Genomic DNA, 14,166 nt, shown 5'->3' on the forward strand with positions numbered 1-14,166 from the left:
TATCGAATGGTTGTTCGTTTCTGTGTGCCCTGCGATTGGCTGGCAACCGATTCAGGGTGTCCCCCGCCTACTGCCCGAAGACAGCTGGGATAGGCTCCAGCACCCCCGCGACCCTAGTGAGGATCAAGCGGCTCGGGAGATGAATGAATGAATGAATATTGATCTCACAACTGGTTAGATTGCAGCTATTTTTTTGTTGTTTAATTGGCAGAAAAAAGTGTTTCAAGACTGCCTGGGGAGACCACAGGCAGTTCGGGTCGGCAGCAACACCTCCGGCACCATCATGATGAACACAGGTGCCCCACAAGGATGTGTGATGAGCCACCTCCTCTTCACACTGCTGAGCCACAACTGCACTCCTTTGTCCAGCTCCAATCTCTTCATTAAGTTTGCGAATGACACGACTGTAGTGAGTCTCATCAACAACGGCGATGAGACAATCTACAGGAGTGATGTGAGCAGGCTGGCCTTGTGGTGTAAAGACAACAATCTCCACCTGAATGTGGAGAAGACAAAGCAGATTGCTGTGGACTTCAGAAAGATGCACCCCCAGCATGCTCCACTGACCATTAACGGTGCCACAGTGGAGAGAGTGAGCAACAACAAGTTCCTTGGAGTGCACATCTCTGAAAAGCTGTCCTGGAGCCACAATACCTCATCACTGGCCAAAAAAGCCAACCAGCGCCTGTACTTCCTCCGCAAACTGAGGAGAGCAAGAATCCCGCCCCCATCATGCAGACATTTTATACAGGCAACATTGAGAGCATCCTGTCCAGCTGCATCACTGTGTGGTATGGTGCTTGCACTGTGTCCTGCCACTCAACTCTCTCCCCGCTCTCCCTGCTCTGCCCGTATTTCCCGCCCCCTGCCTCCTGTCACAGACTAGTGCTCGCCTCTTGACTGGTACTCGTAAGAGGGAGCACATAACTCCTACTCTGGCATCCCTTCACTGGCTCCCCATTCATTTTAGAGTTATTTTCAAGATCCTCCTCTTTGTTTTCAAATCTCTGAATAATCTCGCGCCACCTTACCTTTCTGAGCTCATCCGCACCTACACACCTGCCCGGCGCCTCAGGTCTGTGGACCAGACATTATTAGAAGTACCAAGAACTAAACTGAGGCTCAGAAGGGATCGAGCCTTTTCTGTTGCTGGTCCCTCTCTCTGGAATGACCTCCCACTGAACATTCGGCAAGCCTCCTCGCTGCCCATCTTCAAAGCCCTCCTCAAAACTCATTTGTATTCTTTGGCATTCGACTCAGCATGACTTTGATTTGTTCTTGGTTTTCTACCGCCTTTATTACCGATTTGTCTTACTGTTTATTGTGCATGTTAAATTGCTCCATGTACAGCACTTTGTATGCAGCGATGGCTGTTTGAAAGTGCTCTATAAATACTGTTGACTTGACTTGACTTGACTATGACCCTCCCCTCATTATCCGACATCTGCGTATTGCGTATTGCACAATGCACTACCTCACTTTACCCACAAGAGCCACAAGTGCCATTGTTTATGCTGTATATATTGTTTATATTGTCTACTCTATACTGTTTAGACTGTTAAGATTACATACTGTATTATGTCTTTTTATACAATGTAGCTGCTATCTTTTCTTAGCTGTGTGTGTTTAATGCACAGCATGTTTGCACTGAGGATTGATAGGAAGACATTTAATGTATGCTGCATGTCATACATGAAGCATATTTGACAATAAAGATGAGCTTGAACTTGGTTCATTTTGCTGCTGCCAAGATTTGTTTCATTAATAAAGATGAATGAGCCTGTCCCAGAACTTCCAAGCCATGACATTACCTTCGCTGTGTTTTACAGATGAGCTTTTCTGTTTCCAATGATGAATAAGTTACAGTCCACAATATTTTGTGCCCGTCAACCTGTATGGCAGGGGCGATTCTTGGATCCGAGGTTCACGGGTGCTAAAGAGAGGTCTATAGGTGCCACAAATATTTGAAATGGCAGTAAATTGGAACATACTTGCGAAAGTATGCGTCTCAGGTTGATTGAACGTGTGAATGTGAATCAGTTTCCTTTGTCTACACAAACCCTTGATTGACCTGCAACGAATGTTCAGCTCAGCTGGTGTAGGCTGCCAGTCTGCCAGACCCCAATGAGAGCCCGGCCCCTATTGTTTAATGGTAATATAACATCCCAGAATGCATCTGTGCAGGATGCATCTTTCAACCTTCTCTGATAAAAAATAAACATAAAAATAATAATAAATGAATAAATAAATCAAGTTGAGTATTGAGAGGATCATTCTAGATTGCTCTACAACACGGGTAGGTAACTCCAGTTCCTTGAGAGCCATATCCTCCCCGTTGAAGATGTCTCCCTACTCCAACACGCCTGATTGAAATGATCAGGATCCTTTTAGGCTTCTAAAGAGCTGGCTGATGATCTGATCATTTGAATCAGGTATCCTGGAGTAGAGAGAGATCTAAAAACGGGAGGATATGGCTCTCGGGGAACTGCAGTTCCCTACGCCTGATCTACAATCAGTTTTATTTACCGGTATGTATTTTTTTTTCCTGCACAGCAACTGTTCAGCTCATGTTTGCATTTTCACTTGCAACAACAGCCGTGTAGCTTCAAAAACACAAAATGCATAATGCATGTGTAGGTTCAGTGTTGACAGTTTGTCTAAACCCCTCCACCGCTTCTGTCTCTTCACGTGTTTACTAGAGCTAGAGCCCACACTGGTTGCCATAGAAACCCCGGCTCTTGGCAGGGACACAGCCTGTCACGAGAGTTCATTTTCCAAGTGCGAGAAGAGCCAAATAACAGCACACAAACACATGACCCATTTTGAACTATAGTTAAAAAATATATTTTATTTTCACGTCACAAGACAGTGGAGAGAGTATAAAACGATGTTGCAGATTCCCCCCCAGTGATCACCATTACAACAATTGTACATTAAATGATGGCATTCACAGTTTAAAGATGAATAATCAAGACAAACTAGTTTCAATATACTGTATAGATAAATACCTGAAACACATGTACAAGTCTGCTAATGCCACGGTCACATCCTCTTTCTAACAAGCATCACAGTTCAGTAGAATTCATCCGTTCAGTCTGTGCAGTATGCGTTCTTGTCCTGACTTGGTGGTGTACACTATGGAGTGGTTGTTAGTCAATCACAGGGCACATATCGAGTTTTCAATAAACATAAGGCATGTTTTTGGAATGTGGAAAGTAAGTGCAATATCCAGATAAAACCCATGCAAGCTCTGGTATTTTTAACTTGCAGGCACTCAACAAATCCGTTGATTCCATTGGATTTACTTAAGTGGAACATGTACAAACTTGACAACCCAATATGAGTATGGAGGATAGTTAACCAAGTACTGTTTTGTGAAACACGTTGCCTATGGTGCAGGGAACTCCGATTCAAAGATTAAGTTTGATCAAATGTGAAAAAGAGATGCGTAAGCTAAAGGCATATAAACAGTGCAGTAAAGACAGTTAAACTATGTTAATTCCACAGTTTAGCCAACCAATAGCTTGTCAAACATTAAGCGTTTATTTCAATAAACGATACAACAGATGATACAGAGACTGGCTTTTGAACCACTGAAAAATGCGGCGGTGTTAAAACAGCTAATTAACGCAAGTAGCAAACCGGTACGAAGTAGCTAATGAAAATGTAAGTTGGGACAAAACAAGATTGAATGAAATTTTGAAGGGATTCCACTTGCTTTGCTGTACTAACTGGGACTCGCTTGAAACTTGAAGGTTAAGACTCGTGTATGTGACGCACAACTACCGCTCTGGTAGTTGACATGGTAATCACCATCTGCAATCCCGCCTGACCGAAGTTTACCATTTCATTTTGTGCCATTCTGAGCAAAATTTTGGACTGCTTGGTGGAAATAGCCTAAAAGTTTGTTTTAACTGAATGTTTCTGATTGAAGGTTCTATATCTCGGTGATGGCAGGGAGCATGCAGGTTCGCATTCGTCCCTCCCTCCAGGCTGACCTGCAATCAGAAATCCACTGTGAGACCATCGAGTGCCTCTTGTTTGGGTTCACCACCTCACCGTCTGCTTTGCTCTCTGACACACTTTCCTTCTCGACCATCAGAATTTGTCGGTTGTGTTTTGGGGAGACGCTCAAAATGGTCGTGGCACTCTTGGCGTGTATCTCAGGGCAGCTGCTCTTGCGTTGCCGTGGGAGACCAGGACTTGCAGCGTGGGGGATGCTGTGAGCTCTTGAGCGAGCCGGCCTCTCCCACTCACTCTCGCGTTGACTTCCATCATGTGGGCAAACTTTGAATCTTGACTGACAAGTCGAAAGGTTGTTGTGATGGCCGTAAAGATACTCCAGGGGGTCTGAGCTGCCTAATACTTCATTGCATTCTACCTGCCGCACAGCTTTTTGTTTGTGGTTGCTCGTCAAGGATTTAGTCTCGCTGTGGCGTGATGCCCGCCTCCTCTGATACACTCCGTCTACTTGGTGTGCACTGGGTGAAATGTCGCCGGTGGGGAACGTGGGGTGCGCCAGGTGGCAGATGGAGAGGAGGTAGTCGTCAGAAGAGACGCCTTCAGCAACACGTTGCGTCTTGGTCTCATTCAAATCTCTCAGTGTCTCCTCTGTGCCCTCCCTGATCGTAGGGAGGAGCAATTCTCCCTTGGAGAGCAGTTTGGATCGTGGCCGCATAGCTGAGGGAGAGCGTAGGGAGGGGAAGGTGCAATGTTTATTGCCAAAACCAATACACTGCAGCCAGGGTACAAAACATAAACATCAGCTGGCATGGGTTTGTTGTGAATTCACTTCACTGAAGCTCACTAATATTGTGGTCTGACCTTTGGACCATCTTAATAATCTTGCCGTTTCTGTATACTGTGGCTAGAGGGCAACACATATGAAAACATCTTTCTGGAAGATGCAGTGCAGTATTAGCACGACAGCCACAATCATAAACAAAAAAGTACTGCTCATTTAAGAATTCTCTGATGCTGATCGACAAATACCACAACAAATCTTTCTTCATCCACGGATATCTATGCCAGCCACATATAGTGACAGGTCGAGTGATTAAATGCTGTTTCAACAGAATAGTAGTTTGGTTCTCAACTAAACGGACTCAGAGTTCACACTGAGTTTGATGGAATCATCATTATATCGGTTCATAGTTCACTATTTGACATTTGGTTGTGCCCGATGAGATTTTTTTTCTTTCGTAAATGATGTTTCTTAGCTCTGTAAAGGTTGAAAAACACAGATCCATGTGAACAGACCTTTAAAAACAGTTCTTGTACTGAATCTCAGCTAACGTTGTCAACGTGTGTGTGTGTGGTTTGACCGAGACTCCACCACGGATGCAATTTGAACATAACTTTTAGGCTGGTGTGTACAGTATTAAAACACAAACATCTCTTTAATTTGAGCCAAATGAATGACTTAATTTTTGTAATATCACGTCATGTAAACAAATGAAAAACACAAACAATGGCAAGAAGTGTAAATACAGTATATCAGAATGCTTTGAGTCTAATTATTCCCAACAGAACCCAGCGTAACCCACATTATATTTTAGTCTCCACCTCCATCCCCAAAATAACGCGAGCCAAACCAAGATGCCAGCCTCTCCCAGTCTCCTCCAAGGTGTAGCACAGTGCTAAATTTAGAACCCATGTACAGTTAAGCAAGGCTGAAAGTGGTACCAGCCGGGCTGCAGCCCTCTTTCCAAGCAAACACTATGCACCCTTTGTGTTTCCCCTTCATACGTGACAAGTAATAATGATCATTAAAGTGAATCCTTGTAGTTGTTTTTACACTCACCTTTGGCGGATCTTTCCTTTTGTACAGCGGCAAGCTCAAAAGTCAATGTGGCGCCTTCTTTCTATTGCCGACTGTTTGTTTATCAGGTGAGATGCTGGCTGATGGCGCGTCTCCTTGAGCGTGCTCTGTGGCTGCTGCTGCTGTCTCTGACCAGCGGCGGAGGCAGAATGCAGATTTATCTTCTACACGCCCCCTACCCCTGTTTTCCCTCCCCAGACACCCTCTCCCTTGCTTACTTTTGGTTTGCCCTCCTTCCCTGCCTCTACAAATAGACCCACCATTCATTTCCTCACCCCATCATTGGGCGACTGTCTTGATGGAGGGAGGAAAAACACAAAGCAAACAAAGACATCAATAAGCAATGTTGAAATAGATCATGTGCAGGGGCAGCAACCCCAACCCGATGCCTGGCTGCTCTCTACCTGCTCTTAAGTCAATATCTGTGTTTTATTGTTTTTCTTCCTGATTATAAAGTGTCCTTGGGTGTCTTGAAAGGCGCTTATAAATAAACTGTATTATCATTATTATTTAATCATATGTATGCCATAATAGAGATGCATCAAACAATTTGACCCTTGCAAATACAGTATTCCATTCTGTAATTGAATAAAAAACTTATTTTCTTTAATTGGCTCGATCTCTCTCCCGATGTATCTTATCAATTAGTCTGTCTGTCTCCCTCTTCAAAAATAATAGTTATAGATGATAGTTTTTTTTTTCAGTTGCTTTGGTACATTTCTCAGATTAGAATTCGCAAAACAGTAAGTGAAAACAATTTGTACCCACTCCCACACCTCCTCCAACAAAAACATCATGGTTCCCCTGCAAAAGCCACTTTCTTTCTCAACATCCTTAGTACATCGCTCAAAAGTAAATATTTGTGCCACTGAACAACTAACGACAAGTCATTATGTCATTATGTACGGATAAGACAGTCAAATTGATTCATCATGTTGTCAATAAACAGGAACAGTGTATTCTGGCAAGATGCCTTTGACGTGAAAGGCCACTTCAGTTTTGATGACAAATTCAGTATTTACCGGTACAATACACCAAAGGGAAATTTGGACATGAAACACTGTAAGAATGACAGTGCAGTCGTCCTACTTCCTTTGGGCCACAAATTTTCATCGACATCCCAAAAATAATCTTCACTTGCTCTGAGGTATAGTTTTAGAGGCCAAAATAGTATCTTATACTTTGTGCTTGACGGCTGATTGATGAAGATATATAATTAACTATCCTCAAGCAACTCTTTGAAAAATGGTCACTTGACTACAATTCATTCTTTTCTTTGGCTCTGAATGTTGATATAGGATTGGGCTGCTATCAAGTGCAGAGCTGGATCCGCACAGATGGTTGGCCATGCCAAAAACTGCCAAAAAGATCTTTTGCCTTAAACACCTTTAGCAGAAAGCTGATGAAAAGAACTGCACAATACAAAAATATCTATCCATCAATTTTCTGATCCGTTTTATCCTCGCAAGGGTCGCGTGGGGTGCTGGAGCCTATCCCAGCGGTCTTCGGGCAAATACAAAAAAATAAAACTTCTTTCTTTATCGACTTTTTTTGCTTCTATCTCAGGCAAAACAAACAAAAAGCTTCTTAATGTCTGAGTTTTTGCTGTTGTTGATATTATAAGAGGGATTTTGTTGAATACGATTTGCAACTTTTTTTTATGTATGTGACAGTTTTTTGGGTGCATGAGATTTTTTTGGTGAGTGTGAAAAGTTTTTTCCAGCAAATTTTTCTCTTGAGAGATGATTTATTTGTGCATGCAAGAGATGTCTTGATGAGTGAAAAATGCATTTTTTCACATGGAAGGTTTTTTTTTCCCATTTCATTGTTGTTGATAATTGGAAAGGGACAATTCACATGAATGAACAGTGGTACAATACCTGCGTGGATATGCAAGTGTTAGCATGCAACCAATTTACATTTGTGGTACAAGAGCAAACAATGACCCTACACCGAATGTTCTGGCAGGAGTCCTTTTATACAACTAATTACCAAATGACCAACAGGTGTGCAGCTGCCAGGGGAGCCCTACAGTGCCACCTGTTGGTCCCTAAACCGAATCATGACAAATGGAGGTTATTTATCTAGTTTCTCTGCCTCTTGCCCAAAAGTCCCGAGAGACAGGCTCTAGCACACCCGAGTGAGGATAAATAGTATGAGAACGCATGGAAGGTGAATGAATGGAGACACTGTATATGGAGCGTGGAACAATTAGCTAGTGCTAATCAGATGTTCAAACTGGATGAATTTAGGGATATTTTATGTAACTATGGCCATTATAATGATGCAAAAGACTGACAACGCCGCTGATTCTCCAGATTTTGACGCGCTGACTGACATAACTGACATTTCCTGCCAACATTTTCAGCGGTGGATAAAATCAAGAATGAATAGACAACTAAACTTTTACACCAACAAGAATGACGCAACACTGATACATTGCAAAATACCACAGGCAAGGAAACTTTAATAAATATTAGACATTAAGTTCTTTTTGATATGTACAGATATTGTACAGAACAATCTGTCGGTGCTTCCAGTTTGAAATACAAGAATCACTTAACTTTGAAAGTGGAAATCCAAAGCAGCCGGCAAAGCATCAAGGGAGAAAAGCTGACAATTTGACCCTTGAAAAAAAGGAATGAAAATGTTCTATTACTTCTATTATTTGTACATTGAATAACAAATCAGGAACAACAGTTTTAGCACCGCTGACCACAAAATATCATAAATGACTGACCAAAATATATATAATGAAATGAAAAAAAATGCCAAAAATACATTTTACTCCTCATGACTGAAATGGGAGATGGAAATTTGACTTTTTAATATTTGTACAAACTGATCAAAAGCGCTGTGAATCAACCAATGGCCAACTGCCTATTTCTTAAAATGTGTCAGTCAGCAAGTCATTCTGCACTAAATCGCTAACTAACCTCACACCAAGTTTCTCCATACCCAAACTCCTGAGTTCCCAAGCGAAAGAGCTGCAGTGTTAGCACAGATTAGCAAGAGCCAACAGTGTAGCCAGCATTAGCTTCAGATAAACGGCAGATATTGGAAAGCATTTGGGTTTCGCGACATCACGCGTCATACAACTAAATTATCGTATTTTCCGCACTGTAAGGCACACTCCATTTTCTCAAAAGTCGACAGTGTGCCTTATAATCCAATATGTATGTATAAATGTATGTCGATATATATATATATCCATCCATCCATCCATCATCTACCGCTTATCCGGGGCCGGGTCGCGGGGGCAACAGCTTTAGCAGGGAAGCCCAGACTTCCCTCTCCCTAGCTACTTCTTCCAGCTCTCCCCGGGGGATCCCGAGGCGTTCCCAGGCCAGCTGGGTGACATAGTCTCTCCAGCGTGTCCTGGGTCTTCCTCTGGGTCTCCTCCCGGTGGGACATGACCGGAACACCTCACCGGGGAGGCACTCAGGAGGCATCCGAATCAGATGCCCAAGCCACCTCATCTGGCTCCTCTCGATGTGGAGGAGAAGCGGCTCGACTCTGAGCCCCTCCCGGATGACTGAGCTTCTCACCTTATCAGCTTCTCAGCCCGTATCAGGGGGTTCGGTACCCCATACCCACGAAGCACCCCCCACAGAACTCCCCGAGGGACACGGTCAAACGCCTTCTCCAAGTCCACAAAACACATGTAGACTGGTTGGGCGAATTCCCACATACCCTCAAGGACCCTGCTAAGGGTGTAGAGCTGGTCCACTGTTCCACGGCCGGGACGAAAACCACACTGCTCCTCCTCAATCTGAGGCTCGACTTCCTGACGGACCCTCCTCTCCAGCACCCCTGAATAGACCTTACCAGGGAGGCTGAGGAGTGTGATCCCTCTGTAGTTGGAACACACCCTCCGGTCCCCCTTTTTAAAAAGAGGGACTACCACCCCGGTCTGCCAATCCAGAGGCACTCTCCCTGTTGTCCACGCGATGTTGCAGAGGCGTGTCAACCAGGACAGCCCCACAACATCCAGAGCCTTGAGGAACTCCGGGCGGATCTCATCCACCCCTGGGGCCCTGCCACCGAGGAGCTTTTTAACCACATCGGTGACTTCAACCACAGAGATAGGAGAGCCCACCTCAGAGTCCCCGGGCTCTGCTTCCTCCAAGGAAGGCGTGTTGGTGGAGTTGAGGAGGTCTTCGAAGTACTCTGCCCACCGGTTCACAATGTCCCGAGTCGAAGTCAGCAGCGCCCCATCCCCACTGTACACAGTGTTAGTGGTGCACTGCTTCCCCCTCCTGAGACGTCGGATGGTGGACCAGAATTTCCTCGAAGCCGTCCGGAAGTCGGCTTCCATGGCCTCACCGAACTCTTCCCACGCTCGGGTTTTTGCCTCGGCGACCACCGAAGCCGCGGCCCGCTTGGCCAATCGATACCCGTCAGCTGCCTCTGGGGTCCCACAGGCCATAAAGGCTCGATAGGACTCCTTCTTCAGCTTGACGGCATCCCTCACTGCTGGTGTCCACCAGCGAGTACGGGGGTTGCCGCCACGACAGGCACCAACCACCTTACGGCCACAACTCAGATTGGCCGCCTCAACAATAGAGGCACGGAACACGGTCCACTCGGGCTCAATGTCCCCCGCCTCCCCCGGAACATGGGAAAAGCTCTGTCGGAGGTGGGAGTTGAAACTCCTTCTGACAGGGGATTCCGCCAGACGCTCCCAACAAACCCTCACTATACGTTTGGGTCTGCCAGGACGGACCGGCATCTTCCCCCACCATCGGAGCCTACTCACCACCAGGTGGTGATCAGTTGACAGCTCCGCCCCTCTCTTCACCCGAGTGTCCAGAACATGCGGCCGCAAATCCGATGATACAACAACAAAGTCGATCATCGAACTGCGACCTAGGGTGTCCTGGTGCCAAGTGCACATATGGACACCCTTATGTTTGAACAAGGTGTTCGTTATGGACAATCCGTGACGAGCACAGAAGTCCAATAACAAAACACCACTCGGGTTCAGATCGGGGGGGCCGTTCCTCCCAATCACGCCCCTCCAGGTCTCACTGTCATTGCCCACGTGAGCATTGAAGTCCCCCAGCAGAACAAGGGAGTCCCCAGCAGGAGTACTCTCCAGCACACCCTCCAAGGACTCCAAAAAGGGTGGGTATGCTGAGCTGCTGTTTGGTGCATATGCACAAACAACAGTCAGGACCCGTCCCCCCACCCGCAGGCGGAGGGAGGCAACCCTCTCGTCTACCGGTGTGAACCCCAATGTACAGGCACTGAGCCGGGGGGCAATGAGTATGCCCACACCTGCTCTGCGCCTCTCACCGTGAGCAACTCCAGAGTGGAAGAGAGTCCAACCCCTCTCGAGAGAACTGGTACCAGAACCCAGGCTGTGTGTGGAGGCAAGTCCGACTATATCCAGTCGGAAATTCTCTGCCTCACACACCAGCTCGGGCTCCTTCCCTGCCAGAGAGGTGACATTCCATGTCCCAAGAGCTAGCTTCTGCAGCCGAGGATCGGACCGCCAGGGTCCCCGCCTTCGGCTGCCGCCCAGCTCACATTGCACCCGACCCCTTTGGCCCCTCTCATGGGTGGTGAGCCCATGGGAAGGGGGACCCACGTTGCCTCTTCGGGCTGTGCCCGGCCGGGCCCCATGGGTGTAGGCCCGGCCACCAGGCGCTTGCCAACGAGCCCCACCTCCAGACCTGGCTCCAGAGGGGGGCCCCGGTGACCCGCGTCCGGGCAAGGGAAACCTTGGTCCATATATTTTGTTCATCATAAGGGGTCTTTGAGCCGTGCTTATATATATATATATATATGAGCGGCTGGATAGCTCAGTTGGTAAGGCATCGGTTTGGCATACGGGAGGTTAGAATCCCGCTTGGGGCAAAAAAAAATGACCACATAACACCATCCAGTGTGGGTCCTTGGGCAAGATCCTTCATCCTAATGCCTACCTCATACAATGATGAGAGACAATAAAACGAATGACATGCCGGCTCAGACGTCGCCCGGCCAAACAAGGTCTGCGTCAGGTGCTGGGCAACCAGAGCACCTTGATGAAAAATGGGCTACTGGAACAAAGCGGAGATGGGCCAGATGCGATAACATGGCTCTGTTGGAATGCTACTACTCAAGCAACCCTAGTCAGAGGGGTTACATGCAGAGAATGTGGGCTAAATGGTTACTTTGAAACCCACAGTCACGGTTGACCACGAAACAACTAGTAGCTCAGTGTTCCAACATCCACAAACGGCAACTGCTGTCACAACTTGAGATTGATGAGGTACAATGCAAGTTCCATGGTGAAGGGCCCCAGGCTGCCAGATCAGAGGAGGAGGTCATACAAGAGATTGGGAGGCAAGCCCCAATGAATGCAGATGATGAGATTGGGTGGCCAGCCCCAATGAATGAAATGCTGAGCGAGGCAGCAACTGACCTGAAAGCTAAGATCATGGCGAGAATGAAAGCTGGGCAACCTAGAAACCGATTACAACGGCTATGTGAAGTACCATCTGAAAGTCTCATAGAAAGTGTGAATGCAGCACTGAGGGCGATCCCTACCGTAACGATCATAGAAACCAATGATCTGATATACGCTTCAGCATCAGTGATCCTGGAGACTCTGGGCTATAAGAGCAACCATGGAAGCCATGAGATACGTTACCCACCATGGAAAAGATGGTTGGAGGCTAAGATCAAGGTGGCCCGGAAAGATGTGAGTCAATTCACGGAGGCCCAGAGAGGTGTGATGAAAAGGCCGATACCCGAGAGGTACATCCAGATGACCATACCTGAAGCACTTGAAACTGCCAAACAAAGGCTCCAAGCCTTGTCCAGTTGCCTAAAGCGGTACACGAAAGAGAATGAGGCCAGACGAATAAACAGGCTGTTCGCAACACAACCTGCGAAAGTGTACGCTCAGTGGCAGGGTCCTAACAACAGAGCTGACCCACCAAGACTGGAAACTGAAAGGTACTGGAAAGGCATATGGGAGAAGGAGGTTGCACATAACAGCAGTGCACAATGGCTGGTGACCCTGAGAGAGGAGCACAGCAACCTCCCTGAACAGAACCCAGTTACCATAACAGTGGCAGACATACAGGAAAGAGTCTCAGATATGAAGAACTGGACAGCACCAGGCCCGGACATGGTCCACACCTACTGGCTAAAGAAACTCACAGCACTCGATGAGCGCCTAGCAGTACAAATGAACCAGCTGCTGAGGGATGTGACTCACCCACAATGGCTAACCGAAGGGCGAACGATCCTGATCATGAAGGATCCCTCGAAGGGTGCAGCCCCATCCAACTATCGGCCAATAACCTGTCTCTCCACAACATGGAAGCTCATGTCAGGCATCATTGCGGCTAAGATAAGTGGATACATGGATCAATACATGAGCGAAGCACAGAAGGGCATTGGTAGGGATACCAGAGGAGCCAAACATCAGCTCCTGGTTGACAGAACAGTCGCACAAGACTGCAGGTCCCGACGTACCAACCTGTGCACAGCTTGGATTGATTACAAGAAAGCCTACGACTCGATGCCAGATACATGGATCACTGAATGCTTGGAGTTGTATAAGGTGAACAGGACCCTAAGAGCCTTCGTTGCGAACTCGTTGAGTATGTGGAAAACCACACTTGAAGCCATTGGCAAGCCACTTACCCAAGTGTCCATCAAATGTGGCATATACCAAGGTGATGCACTCTGCCCACTGCAGTTCTGCATAGGACTGAACCCCCTAAGCCAAGTAATCACCAAGACAGGCTATGGATACCGCCTCAGAAATGGAGCTACAATCAGTCACCTCCTCTACATGGATGACATAAAGCTGTATGCTAAGAGCGAAAGGGACATAGATTCCCTAATCCACACAACCAGGATCTACAGCAGCGACATCGGGATGTCATTCGGGCTTGAGAAATGTAGTCGGATGGTGACTAAGAGAGGAAAGGTAGTCCGCACTGAAGGGGTCTCACTCCCTGAAGGAACAATAGCAGACATTGAGGACAGCTACAAGTACCTTGGTATACCACAAGCCAATGGCAACCTCGAACTGGCAACAAGGAAAGCGGCTACGGCCAAATACCTCCAGCGAGTGAGGCAAGTCCTAAGAAGCCAGCTCAATGGCAAGAATAAGACCCGGGCAATAAACAGCTATGCCCTGCCAGTGATCAGATACCCTGCGGGAATAATAAGGTGGCCAAAGGAAGAGATTCAGACCACGGACGTTAAGACCCGAAAGCTCCTAACTATGCATGGAGGGTTCCATCCCAAATCCAGCACCCTGAGACTGTACGCAAGCCGAAAGGAAGGAGGCCGGGGACTAGTGAGTGTGAGAGCCACTTTCCAGGATGAAACATCCA

The 14,166-nt window shown here is 46.8% G+C and overlaps 1 protein-coding gene across 2 annotated transcripts; it reads right to left on the minus strand.

Moving 5' to 3' along the window:
* Positions 1-2,829: 2,829 nt before the first annotated feature.
* Positions 2,830-6,007, minus strand: si:dkeyp-72g9.4 (uncharacterized). 2 transcript variants are annotated; one of them, XM_052081355.1, is made up of 3 exons: positions 5,804-6,007; positions 4,060-4,680; positions 2,830-3,998 (listed from the first exon to the last, which is right to left on the minus strand). In XM_052081355.1, the coding sequence occupies exons 2-3, from the start codon at positions 4,676-4,678 to the stop codon at positions 3,898-3,900; spliced, it is 720 nt and encodes a 239-aa protein (XP_051937315.1). In that variant the 5' UTR covers positions 4,679-4,680; positions 5,804-6,007; the 3' UTR covers positions 2,830-3,897. The 2 variants fall into 2 exon arrangements, with proteins under 2 accessions (XP_051937315.1, XP_051937305.1); XM_052081345.1 differs by having other exon boundaries at positions 2,830-4,680; positions 5,804-6,003.
* Between the last annotated feature and the right edge of the window lie 8,159 nt (positions 6,008-14,166).

The sequence above is a fragment of the Hippocampus zosterae genome, chromosome 1, assembly GCF_025434085.1.
Source record: "Hippocampus zosterae strain Florida chromosome 1, ASM2543408v3, whole genome shotgun sequence".
Classification (NCBI taxonomy): domain Eukaryota; kingdom Metazoa; phylum Chordata; class Actinopteri; order Syngnathiformes; family Syngnathidae; genus Hippocampus; species Hippocampus zosterae.